The 13,026-nt window shown below is 43.1% G+C and overlaps 1 protein-coding gene across 1 annotated transcript in view; it reads right to left on the minus strand.

Moving 5' to 3' along the window:
• Positions 1 to 332: 332 nt before the first annotated feature.
• The window catches only part of LOC310943985 (slit homolog 1 protein-like), a gene marked incomplete at both ends in the record, with an annotated part of 42,976 nt that continues 30,282 nt past the window's right edge, over positions 333 to 13,026 (minus strand). The window contains 20 exons of the mRNA XM_083909681.1: positions 333 to 595; positions 1,996 to 2,204; positions 2,667 to 2,794; positions 3,281 to 3,492; positions 3,586 to 3,740; positions 5,105 to 5,235; positions 5,316 to 5,544; positions 6,022 to 6,159; positions 6,312 to 6,405; positions 6,515 to 6,654; positions 6,849 to 6,943; positions 7,192 to 7,316; positions 9,318 to 9,481; positions 10,130 to 10,201; positions 10,289 to 10,360; positions 10,925 to 10,996; positions 11,501 to 11,569; positions 12,195 to 12,333; positions 12,565 to 12,731; positions 12,861 to 13,004. Coding sequence (XP_083765807.1) covers positions 333 to 595; positions 1,996 to 2,204; positions 2,667 to 2,794; positions 3,281 to 3,492; positions 3,586 to 3,740; positions 5,105 to 5,235; positions 5,316 to 5,544; positions 6,022 to 6,159; positions 6,312 to 6,405; positions 6,515 to 6,654; positions 6,849 to 6,943; positions 7,192 to 7,316; positions 9,318 to 9,481; positions 10,130 to 10,201; positions 10,289 to 10,360; positions 10,925 to 10,996; positions 11,501 to 11,569; positions 12,195 to 12,333; positions 12,565 to 12,731; positions 12,861 to 13,004 — 2,818 coding nt within the window. The remainder of the gene's footprint in view (positions 596 to 1,995; positions 2,205 to 2,666; positions 2,795 to 3,280; positions 3,493 to 3,585; positions 3,741 to 5,104; positions 5,236 to 5,315; positions 5,545 to 6,021; positions 6,160 to 6,311; positions 6,406 to 6,514; positions 6,655 to 6,848; positions 6,944 to 7,191; positions 7,317 to 9,317; positions 9,482 to 10,129; positions 10,202 to 10,288; positions 10,361 to 10,924; positions 10,997 to 11,500; positions 11,570 to 12,194; positions 12,334 to 12,564; positions 12,732 to 12,860; positions 13,005 to 13,026) is intronic.

Here is a 13,026-nt window from a genome sequence, read left to right on the forward strand (position 1 = left end):
GCACCACTAACCTCCAGATCACATGACCACATGCATCCTGTGACCAGTCGCACACACACACACACACACTGTGTTAATGATGGGCTGGTGTTAGTGGCAGGTTCTCCTGAAGCTGAGGACGAGGAAGAAGAAGAAGAAGATGATGATGATGATGAGGTTGAAATGTTGATTCCATGTCTCAAAAAGGAAGACCTGTGTTATCGTACAAAAACCACGTCTGTGTGCAAAGAACACACCAAGGTCAGTGACAGTGTGTGTGTGTGTACCTCTGTGTGTGTTGTGTTTGGATAAACTGGAGAGTGTGTGTGTGTGCGTGTGCATCATCCACAGCGCTACACACACTCCTTACAGCCACATTCCACAGGCTTCTCCACGTCCTGCGTGAACGACGTCCCGTCGTCGCAGTCGAAGGTGAGTCGCCGGCGTCGCAGCCTCAGAGGAGAACAGCAGGGGGCGACAGAGACACTCGGCCCGCTGCTCGTCTGACAGCGGCCGCGACACTCGACCCACGAGAACGTCTTAGAGGTCTGACAGAGGACGGTGCCGCGCTGCAGCCGGTGGTAATCTCTGACCGGCTCAGCTGCACACAGGGATTCTGAGGCTGAAGGAAACACAGTTAAAGAGTTAAAAAGACTCTGAGGCTGAAGGAAACACAGAGTTAAAGAGTTAAAAGACTCTGAGGCTGAAGGAAACAGAGTTAAAGAGTTAAAAGACTCTGAGGCTGAAGGAAACAGAGTTAAAGAGTAAAAAAGACTCTGACGCTGAAGGAAACACAGAGAGTTAAAGAGTAAAAAAGACTCTGACGCTGGAGGAAACACAGAGAGTTAAAGAGTAAAAAAGACTCTGACGCTGGAGGAAACACAGAGAGTTAAAGAGTAAAAAAGACTCTGACGCTGAAGGAAACACAGAGAGTTAAAGAGTAAAAAAGACTCTGACGCTGGAGGAAACACAGAGTTAAAGAGTTAAAAAGACTCTGAGGCTGAAGGAAACAGAGTTAAAGAGTTAAAAGACTCTGAGGCTGAAGGAAACACAGAGAGTTAAAGAGTAAAAAAGACTCTGAGGCTGGAGGAAACAGAGAGTTAAAGAGTTAAAAAGACTCTGAGGCTGAAGGAAACAGAGTTAAAGAGTTAAAAGACTCTGAGGCTGAAGGAAACACAGAGAGTTAAAGAGTAAAAAAGACTCTGAGGCTGGAGGAAACAGAGAGTTAAAGAGTTAAAAGACTCTGAGGCTGAAGGAAACAGAGAGTTAAAAGACTCTGAAGGAAACACAGAGTTTAAGAGTTAAAAGACTCTGACGCTGAAGGAAACAGAGAGTTAAAAGACTCTGAAGGAAACACAGAGTTTAAGAGTTAAAAGACTCAGATGCCGAAGGAAACACAGAGAGTTAAAAGACTCTGGAGGAAACACCGATCACAGCCTGTTTTATCTACAGAGACTGAGAAGAACAATATATTTAATGACAAACAGTTTTTCCACAAAAGAAAATGACATTTTATGAAATGAATTAAAGAAGAAGTGAAAACAACTGAGAAACAAATCAAACCACGTTTAGAAGAAACTAAACTAAAACAGCTTTAATGAATGAAATAAATCACGTCTCGTCTTATCAAAGCAAACGGTTAAAACAATGTTTGTCTTTTGTAGTCATTTAAATTTGGTTTTAAAAAACATTCTTCAGTTTAATCTCAATTGTTCTGATTCACTTCATGTTCACGTTCATAGAGACGAGAGTGAAACATTCTCTCTTTAGAACTACGTTAATGGTGAAAACTCGTAAATCATAAAGGATTCATATTTATTATGTTTTTATTATGTTTTATCATATTAATGTTTTTGGCTGATGCAGAGTGAACATCACAGCTGTGTTTGAACGACAATGAAACTGAAAGAGAGAGCTGCAGCCGTAAGATTTCAAAAGACAAAAGAAAGACGTGTTCCTCATTCCTCAGTCACTCATCTGATCAATAGTTCGGTTTAACTAAAGTCAGACTCTCACCTGTATCACAGCTCTTGCCGGTGAATCCCCGCTCACACACACAGCTCTCTCCTCTGTCGGTCGTCTGACACTGACCGTGCAGACACTGCAGACTGTGACAGGACGCGGGTGGCTCCCCCTGCAGGTGACACAGTGCACCGTGGTATCCCTGCTGACAGTCGCAGCGGTAGGTTTGTGCGTCCAGCGACACACACGCGCCGTTCACGCACCTGCGAGGACACGGAAGGACAGTCGAGACGTCATTTCAAGAAGTTCTGATTTCTGTGGAGAAATCTTTGAATAGAGCAGAGTTTCTCCACTTCTTCTTTCAACTGGAAGGGTGAGGGTTCAATTCCAGGCTCCTCTAGTGTGATTTGCTCTTGTAATAATCTATATTTTGGTCAACACAGTTTTAGGAAACACTTGTTTAGACAGAGTAGAATGTTATTCTGAGAGACTTTTATAAAGTTTCCCTGCTGACAGCCGTGTGTTTCAGTGACAGCTATGTTTGCCTGCTGTTTCCTGTCACACACACACACACACACACACACACGGCAGCAGCACAGTTTATATTCAGCCACATTAAAGATTGTGACATTAAGTGTTTTCACTATAACGACGGATGACATTTGTAAAGTGGAGAGCTCAACACACTGAATGTCTTTAAATGCCACAACAAAACACACACTCACTTGCTGCCTTCACACGAGTTGACGCCTGTTGCCGTGGTGACCGCGTCGTCCACCGCAGTGAGGCCTCCTGCTATTGGCTGGTCACAGTGTGGCCCCGCCCACCCTGACTGACAGAGACACTGGGGCCCCTGTGAGAGAGGAAGAGACGTTCACTCCTTCACATTAGACTCTTTTAGACTGATGGAGGAAGTTATTATCAGGTGTAAACGAGGCTTAAAGCTACAGAAATTAACTAATTATTTTTAGGTTATAAGATAGATACATATATACTTTATTGATCCCGAAGGAAATTCAAGCAAACAGTATCAGTAACATACATTAAACATACATACATTAGAGTTAACACAGTAACTATACGTTGAGATTGACCTGAGATAAATGTACATTTAAATGTGTACAGAGAAATTAAATTAAACATATGTAACCAATATAAACATTTATTTAAATGTGTACAGAGAAATTAAATTAAACATTTTGTATCGAAAATAAATATATACTGTGTTAAGTTAACCCGTGCTTAACGTCCAATACAAAAACTATATCAAAAATGTTTTATACAACTATAAACTATATTAGCAATAGACTCATTTAAATATTGGCAGATGACAGTCTACCTGTGCAGCGTCAGGTTGGCAGACGCCGTGGACGCAGTAGAGCTTGCGACAGGCCTGGCAGCCCGGCACCACCCCGGGCTTCATGTGGCTGCGGGTGAAATCCTGCAGCTCGTGGTTGATGTACAGATTCCTGATGCAGCCGTGGAAACTGGACGTGTTGAGGCTCTGAGAGGAGACGCCCAGAGAAGCAGGCATCACCTCCTCTGGCATACCTGCAAGAACGGGGAGAAGAAACGATCGTCAGGTCAAAACAGCGGCGTGTCAGGAGTTTTCGCCCTCATCCTCCTCCTCCTCGGTGCTCTTACCTCCCACATACAGAGGGGCCTCCTCAGGCACCAGCTGGCTGCGGCCCTGACTGTCCAGAGTCATGGGCTCTCCTCCGTCCACAGACAGGTTCACCATGCGGTTGAAGGTCACCAGCTCCACGGTGTGGAAACGGCCGTCGTTCACAGTCTCAGTGCTGCCACAGAGTAACACACACACACACACACACAGTTTGATTCAGGTAACAATAAATTATGTCTTAAATTAAGCTCATGGTTTCATGTGTGAATTAGCGATGTGCAAAAGGTTAACGCACATTAACGCACGACACGTTTCCATGACGACTGACCGGAAAAAGACGCGGTTGGCATAATGTTTACGTGCCGCGACACCGGAGTCCAGGCATTGTTTACCAGTGAGCTCCGTTAGCTCCTTCAGCGCCGGTTAGCGTTAGCCTACAGTGGAACTGGAGCGATCTGTTTATTAAAGGAAAAGAGCAGCGCTAACAAATAAGCACTGCGTATGTGTGCCTCTGTTTTTAAAGTTTAGATTTACTTTAGAGACTCACTTTAACAATCGTTAACGTTTGACAGCACTAGTGTGATTTGAATTGTGCTGTACGCTTGTACGTCATTGCTGATTTTCATGGATAACCCAGCAGCTTCTACATGGAGCCACATAATCAACAATAACACCAATGATAATAGTCTCAATATTTGTTTTCCTACTTTTAAGGGCAGCACATGACCAAGAGGAACGGAAACGGGTTTGTAACTGAATTAAATTAAATGCAGAGGTCAAATTCACGATGACTAATTGGTGTATGTGCAAAAATACAAGTCACTCCAATGATCACTTTTCTCTTCCTCTGTCTTTCTATCAATATTTTGCTTGTTTCTCAATCGTCTGCTGCTTCAAGTCTCTCATTTTCCCCGTCCACTTCCTCATCTCCTCTATTTAGCACCTGCTTCTGACACAAATAGATTTAGTGTGTGCGTCTCCTCCTCCTCCTCCTCATCAGTGAACCATCTAAATATTTAAACACTCCACTCCCGATCAAGTGGACACTCAGTTTAAAGTGTCCTCTGTGATTAAAGCATTCTCAAACTCTGCTGGTTTGTCTCTGAGCGACAGAGCAGCTCCCTCTGAGCAGCCGCTGTGAGCTCAATCCACACTCGGCTTTCACAGCACTCCTTCATCAATCTGCGGCTGCTGGCTGGAGGTTAAATGTAATGTTAAACCTTTTCAGTTTCAGCAGGGAGCTGTCATGAGCCTCACAAAGAACTACAGCTCTAACTATTTATTTTCTACATAAAGTCAATGTGTGTGTGTGGGGGGCGGGGTTGTAAAGGACCTGGATCTCACTGAAACATCTGCTTTTCTACAACAATGTGAACGTGTGTTCATTGTGAGGGTCAAAGTGGTTTCAACACTGTCCTGGATCAGGATCCAGATCTGGATTACACTGTATTTGATATGTGACTGTGTGTGTGTGTGTGTGTGTGTGTGTGTGTGTGTGTGTGTGTGTGTGTGTGTGTGTGTGTGTGTGTGTGTGTGTACCTGTAGATAGTGGTGGCAGGCTGGTTCCCAGGATCATACGTGACCCTGACGTGACCCTGATGAAGCTCCACGGCGATGGGCTCGTTGTCTCCGTTATAGAGCAGGATCCCATTGTCCTCAGCTGTTGACACCTGAAACACACACATGAATAGACGTCAGTGTGTGTGTGTGTGTGTGTGTGTGTGTCACAGCTCCTCCTCCTCCTCCTCACCTGCAGCGTGATGTTGGCCTGAGGCCAGTTCTTGACGTCCTGAAGCTGAACATAAGAGTCCCTGTCGACGAAGTTGACGCTGACCAGCTTCTCACAGCTCTGACCCTCGAAGCCCGACAGACACTGACACAGCGCCGCGCCCGACTTCTCGAGGCAGGGGGCGCCGTTCTGACAGCGAGCCAGCTGGCAGGGCGAGGGAGGAAGCAGGGCCACCTCACAAAACTGTCCACTGATGATGAGAGGCGGGGGGAGACATGATCACATGATGCAACAAGAACAGATTTACTCCTCTCTAAGGATTTTCTGTGAGCCTCCATGTGTGCAGATGTAAGGATGTTTATATACAGACTTGAGTCTCCACAGCTTTGATCATGTGACTTAAGTTTCATTTTGTCCTCACTCCCTGGGAACCTATAGTTCCTCTGCCCTGGTGATAAGCTTCTCCTCTCGCCTGAACCTCCACCTGCACCATGTGCTGCCTGCTCCAGTTTAATGACTTTGATTTATAAAACCACCTTAAGCTAAACACTATTTTCACATCTAAATACATTTAAAGATATCTGGATTTCTTTTATTTGTTTATATTTTTTTCTCCAAAGTCTACAGGGGAGGGAGGGAGGTTGTGTGAACTCAAGTTTCCAAAGATTCCTGTAACCTTTAGAACTTTTGGAAACCACGTTCCCAGAGTTCCCAGAGTTCCAAGTACCTGTATCCTTGTGCACAGACGCAGCTGTAGCCGTCCAGATGGTCGACGCACTGCGCTCCATTCTCACAGCGATGATCAACACACTCGTTATAATCTATGGCACAGTTTGGCCCCACCCAGCCAGGGATACACACACACCTGAAACACACACACACGACACATTTTCATTAAACTTCATGTTCATGTTTATTGTGTGTGTGTGTGTGTGTGTGTGTGTGTGTGTGTGTGTGTGTGTGTGTGTGTGTGTGTGTGTGTGTGTGTGTGTGTGTGTGTGTGTGTGTGTGTGTCACCTTGCACCAGTAGGCGAGCTGAAGCAGGTGGACTGATGCTGACAGGGGTTTCTACCTGGAGAACACACTCCCTCCTCTTCTTCACAGAGCAAACCTGAGAGACACACACACACACACACAGTTGGGTTACAAACCTTCTTACACACACACACACAGTGTAATAAATCCACTGAGAGGCTGCCGGGTCAGCGCTCGTGTCTCACCTGTGTAGTTTGGAGGACACAGACAGGTGTAGTTCCCAACTCCGTCGATGCAGGTGGCGCCGTTCTCACATCCATGTTCCTGACAGTCGTCCATGTTGACCTCACAGAAGGTGCCGTGGAAACCGAACGCACACGCACAACTACGTGAAGAAAACACAGCATCAATAAAAATAATCAATGAATGTTTTCCCTACATTCACAGAGAAATTACTGTATATTAATGTTTAGGAATATTTATCTTGCTCATTCCATCATTACGTTCAAATGTGTTATTTCTGTGACACAAACTCACCACAGGAGGCAGCAGTGAGTGAGCTGAAAACACAGATTTTACCTGAATCCTCCGGTCTGCTCGTCGCTCAGACACGTTCCTCCGTTGGTGCAGGGATTACTGACACAAGCGTCGACTGGTGTCTCACAGTGTTTGCCCTGAAGCGTCACAAACACATGCCACGTTAGATCAAAGTCGACGAAAAAGTCATTTGACGGGATTAACAACAAGAGACGGACACGAAAATAATCTCTGAGCACACGCAGGAATATGACTTTAAACATCAGTAACTGGATTATGGAAAACCGACATAAACTCACTAACTGCATCACGCACGTCTCTCTGCAGCACGCAACACAACAACAATAACACACACACACACACAGATGCGCATCTGTATATATACCGAGTATCCAGTTTTGCAGGTGCAGGTGAACAGCTGTGTGTGGTGAGGTTTGCAGACGCCCTGGTTCTGACAGGGAGAGGACACACAAGGACTGCATTTGGCCTGGACAGACGCTTCTACAGGACCTGACAACACACACACACACACACACACACACGGTTAAAACAAGTCAAAAGACAAAAGACTTAAAAGACACTATGAATCTAACCTGTGTTTCTTCCATATTAAAAGTGTATCTTAATCTCTTTGTGTTGCATAGCACTCAACAGTATCTTTAGAACGCGTTTCCTGCATAACAAACTTAACTAGAATTTCAGGAGGAGGTGAGTCTTTTGTTAAGCCACACTTCAGAAACACACAAGTATCACTTCAAGGCCCTGTGAAAAACAACATGATTCCACAATATTAAAAAAAAAAAAAAAAAAAGATGAATTTAGAGCCGAGGAGTGAAGACAGAGCTCCAGGATGAGGAAGCAACACTCCATCCATCCTGTTTGTGAAAAGACTTGATGTGAGATGAATGAAATTCACAGTGTTTCCATGTTTTGACACTCAGAATAGCATCATTAGCACGATATGTGAACGAGTCGTGATGAGGGCTGGGATAAAATATTGATACGACAAGAGTGAGATACAATTATTGATAGGCCTGCTCCAAATATTTAGATTTTAATAAGAAAATTTCACACCTATTTCATTCCCCAGTGTCACTACTTCATGACACATATCATAATGTCTTATTATATGATCGTCATTATATTGTGATATGATCTTTATCATTTAAATCATCTTATCCTCAGTTTTCCAGTCCTATTTTTGATGTAATAAAATCCTCTCATTCAAAGTTCACAGTACATTCACACTCCTAAAAAGAAGAATCAAATCTGTGAACCTGTAAAAGTTTCTCTTTTTTTATTTAAATGGTGTCACCGTCAGGTATTAACAGAAGATTTTAACTTTAATTAATTATTGTCATTATTTGACTTATTAAAATGATTCCCCTCTGAACTTTTTATTTGATTCCTTTCACAACTTTAATTCACTTTGGATTAATTAAGCTTTTTAACAGCATGATAAAAAACTCCTACAGCTCAATAATAAAACAGCGAATAAATTAGGATTCTTGGTGTTATCACACAGATCAATTATCATCTTGTCACACATTTAGTCGACTGCAGATTAAAGTCTGACTGGACGAGCTGCGTTAGTGACAGCTCATTAGTGACAATGATAATAATAGTAAAAATAGATATAATAAAAAAAACAGAAATTAATTCAGCACTTTAACAAGTAAATTGCTGCAAGAAAAGGCAAACAATGAGATAATTAATTTAAAAGAGAGAGAACTTGCGCTTTCATGTCATCGTCTCGACTGCGTCTTCTTTGTCTTTTCATTTGTTTATATTGACATTTTGTTGTTTTGTATGTTTGTGGAAACGACTGCGCATTTGCTTTGTCTGTCAAATCACTACGTACTCTTTGTCTTCAAAGAAATATTTATGTTTGATTATTATTTATGTTTACGTTTATCTTCAGTCTGTTTTTTTACCTTTCACACTAAACAACATCAGCACTATGATACTTTCTTGTCGACTGTTATATTTGACATTCTATCGTTCTTTTTATCTTTGGGATCATAAAACCTATAAGATTCTTGTCGTTAAAGATCCAGGTCGCATTTTCAAAACTATTTACTTATTTGTACATTTGAGAGGTCACAGATTCAGATAAGTGAATTAGTTAAACTGCTGACTTTGGTGTATTATTATCCACATGAGGACGATGAAGTACATTGATTTTCTGCGTTATTAGTGAGTGGATGATTCGTGACAAGAATTTGCGGAAAACAAATGTCACGGACGTGTTTGGGATCATTAAGAAACAAACTCTGCATTGTGCTGTTGGTCAGTTATTTAATGAGCACATGGAGAGACTTTTGTCTTTAAAAAGGAGACGACATTGTCCCAGAAGAAAAACTCCAACTCTAAATCAGACTCTAATAAAGATGACGTGTGAATACAATGACAGAAACAGACTCAAATGATGTTTTCTTCACTGGAGACCACGTCTTTAAAACTTGGTATGAACCAAGACGACAGAGGTAAATTAACTTCCTGTTTGCTCACCCTGACACTGAAACTTGTCGGCGGGCGTTGTGAGAAGCAGTTTTCCCTCCAGGCCGCGAGGCCCGGCACAGCGGGCGATGCCGGGCTCCTTGTAGCCGCTCTTCACCCAGTCTGAGAGCCAGAGAAGACGGCAGTCACAGTACAGAGGGTTAGCTCCGATCGCTCTGGAGAAACAAGGAGAGGCAAAAGGAGATGATGACACCTGCCAGTAAAATCATCTCAGTTATTTTACTTTAAATAAAGAAAATGTATGAAGATGAAGAATCTTTTATCACATTAGGTGACACTGGGTGTGAGAATGAGAGGAAAGGAGTGCATTAACATGAGCTGCAGTGACTTTCAAAGCCACAGGGTGGCGCCGTCACACCTCACGGCTCTGCTCATGTACAGTATTCTACATTCAACACACACACAGAGGTCAAGTGCCTCACTAAATATGATTATCAGAGACAAATGTGGGATTGAATCACACTCTCTCTCACACGCACGCACACACACACACACACACACACACACAGTCATATGAGAGAACGCTGGATTCTCCTCAGCTGATTAAACTCTGTGATCTGCAGCTGCAGCGAAGGATCAGCCGATTAACAGTCGTCTAACTCAGGTTTACAGGCGTGAAAGTGACAAATATCATTTACTCTTGTAACTGTAGAGTCAGGGGGGGTTTGTCTCCTCTTCTTCTACTGTGTCCATAAGAATAATCATGTGTTTGAATTGGAATGTGTGCTGCTGCCTTCTTCACATTGATGTTTGAGCCACATGTGTGTGTGTGTGAGTGTGTGTGTGTGTGTTTGACTGCTTACAGGTGAGACAGGGAGGCCACATCACTGAAAATGCCCTGCTGGAGCTCAGAGATGTCGTTGCCATGGAGAGAGCTGAAAGACAACCGCAGTGGTGTGGGTCAGTGACAACTGAACACTGTGTGTGTGTGTGTGTGTGTGTGCGCGTGTGTGTGCACTCACAGCAGTCTCAGCGAGCGCAGGCCGCCCAGTGCCAGAGGAGGGATACACTGTAGTGAGTTGTAACTGAGGATCCTGGGAAAAAAAGAAAGAAAGACATTAAGATTAAAAACACACACAAAAAGATCAGAAGAAGAAATGTCTGATGTGCAGCGTCTGCCTCGACCGGTTGGGGTGAAAGGAAAGACTGGGGAGAGAAAGGACAAGAGGAAAACTCTATATAATCTATATAATCTATAAACTGCTCTATAAAGTGTGTGTTTTATACAGGTTTAAAACACAAAATGACACATTCTAAAATAAGAAATCATCTTCCAGCATGAAATGACAGTTAGAGAATGTGTTAAGAGTTTTAGAATGTGTATGTATGCGGTTACGTCTGAGTCAGACCACAGCAAGGAAAGGTCAGGATAATAAGTGGGCGAGTGTCAAACAAACGGAAAATTACCCAGACATTTATTTCACAGTTCAGAGTCTGAGAGCAGTCTGCACTGACACATGAGCATCGTATTGACCAGAAATCACTAACACTGAAGTGATCAACACAGAGTGTGTGTGCGTGTGTGTGTGTGTGTGTGTGTGTGTGTGTGTGTGTGTGTGTGTGTGTGTGTGTGTGTGCGTGTGTGTGTGTGGACTCACAGCGTGGTGAGCTGGCTCATGTTGGAAAAGGAGTCGTCAGACAGGGAGCTGATTTTGTTGTTGCTCAGATCTCTGCAGAGACAAAAACACAGAAACACACATGCATGAGTACCATAAACACACACACACACGTTTTTTAGGGTTAGGATTTTAATTGTGGTTTAATTAGGTTAAAGCTGGGGTTAATCATTAACTGGTCATGGAATTAAGTTAAATGATGCACAAGCCTCTGTGTGTGTGTGTGTGTGTGTGTGTGTGTTACATGGATATACAGTTTCATGCTCACTGAGCTGACCATCTCCCCACAGACTTCACTATACAGTCCACAGCTCCCCCTGCTGGATTTCTTTAAAAATAACAGTGAATGCGTTTTTTCCCCCCATATAATTCAATATCATTGATGCATTATTAAAATATAAAAATGAACAGCTTATAAAAATAAAGCATAAAACATATGTGTATAATCCACCTGTGAGAAACAGTACAAACTGTGTGTAAGTATACAGAAGTATTGACAGATGAAATGAAGCAGCAGAGTTTGTGTTACTGGTGTGTGTGAGATGATGATGCTCTTACACCAGCTGCAGGTATTTGAAGGAGGCCAACTCTTTAGGAACACTGGTGAACTGGTTTCCATCCAGATATCTGAGATAATGACAGGAAAACATGAAGACTTTAACACCTGAGCCTCAAAAGGGCCAGAAAATGTCCTGTGACTAAGTGCTTTTGCACATTTTCCAGAATAACTTTAAATATATGGTCGTTATTTACAATTTACTGCATGTTAAAATAGTGTATTAACAATTTTAAATGAAGAAAAACATTTTTTTTGTAACCGTGAGCAGGATTCAGGAGGATCATAAAATATAATCTGTATATATATATATATATATATATATATATATATATATAATATGTCTTTGAGTCATTTCATTAAAATAAATCAACAAAGCCCAAGAATAAACCTCAAAATACTGACAATGTTATTGTGCTTTGTTGTAACGTTTCATTGGCCATGAATATAACTTGCAATATGCACGCACACCACTAGAGGTCTCTAAATCCTCCACAATAAACCTTTAAAATAATAACTGCAGAAAAACAATCAGCGTTAAAGATTTGTTTACTGCTGTTTATGAATGTGTACATTATCAAATACAATATTTCATACAAAAATAATGTTTTTTTTCCTCATATAATTCAGAACTCTTATTGAAGACAGTTGCAGCTCTGTCCTGATATCAGCTCATCTCATGCTCTCCTCACTCACAGTTCGGTGACGTTGCGTGACAGTCCTCTGGGCAGAGCCTGGAGGTGTTTGTTGCTGCAGCGGACCACTGTGTCCATGCAGGTGCACTGGCTCGGACACTGAGTCCCTGCAGCACAGCTGCTGTCCTCCGGCACCAAGCCTGACACAGACAGACAGACAGTGGAGTCAAAAAAGACTCCGGACGCGTCAGAACTTCACGACTCGCAGTAACATCATCTGTACTGCATCATGTTCTTTTCTATGCAGATGATACTCTCCCCGTCACAATCGGCAGAATCATTCCAGAGTGATTTAGTCTTTCAGAATCTGCTCAGAGTTCCCATATTTTACATAGAATTACAATATTGTACAGCCCTCGTTTTCACCGTACCATCCTCGCAGCGGAAGTCTGGCACAGCCACGTCCTGCAGAGGGATCTCTCGCAGGAACGCCGGGCCCTGGCAGCGAGGGTTCCCCGTCACAATTCGTTTGCTGCGCAGCCAAGCGCCAAACCAGGACAGACGGCAGTCACAGTTAAACGGGTTGGCCAGAAGGTTTCTGTGGGAGGGGGAGTGAGGAAGATGAAGTGGAGATGAAGAGGATGACACAGAAATGACAGGAGCCCATGCTCAGTGTGTGTGTGTGTGTGTGTGTGTGTGTGTGTGTGTGTGTGTGTGTGTCACTGACAGCGTGGACAGGTTGGGCAGCGTGTCGAAGGCACCGGGCAGGATGGTGCTCAGCTGGTTGTCGTAGAGGGAGAGCAGCCTGACGTTGGTCAGACCTGTGAAGCTGCCGTTATGGATGCAGCTGATCTTGTTGTTCCTCAGCATCCTGCACACACACACACACACAC

This window comes from Microchirus variegatus (assembly GCF_963457635.1).
Source record: "Microchirus variegatus genome assembly, chromosome: 23".
In the NCBI taxonomy this organism is placed as follows: Eukaryota; Metazoa; Chordata; class Actinopteri; order Pleuronectiformes; family Soleidae; genus Microchirus; species Microchirus variegatus.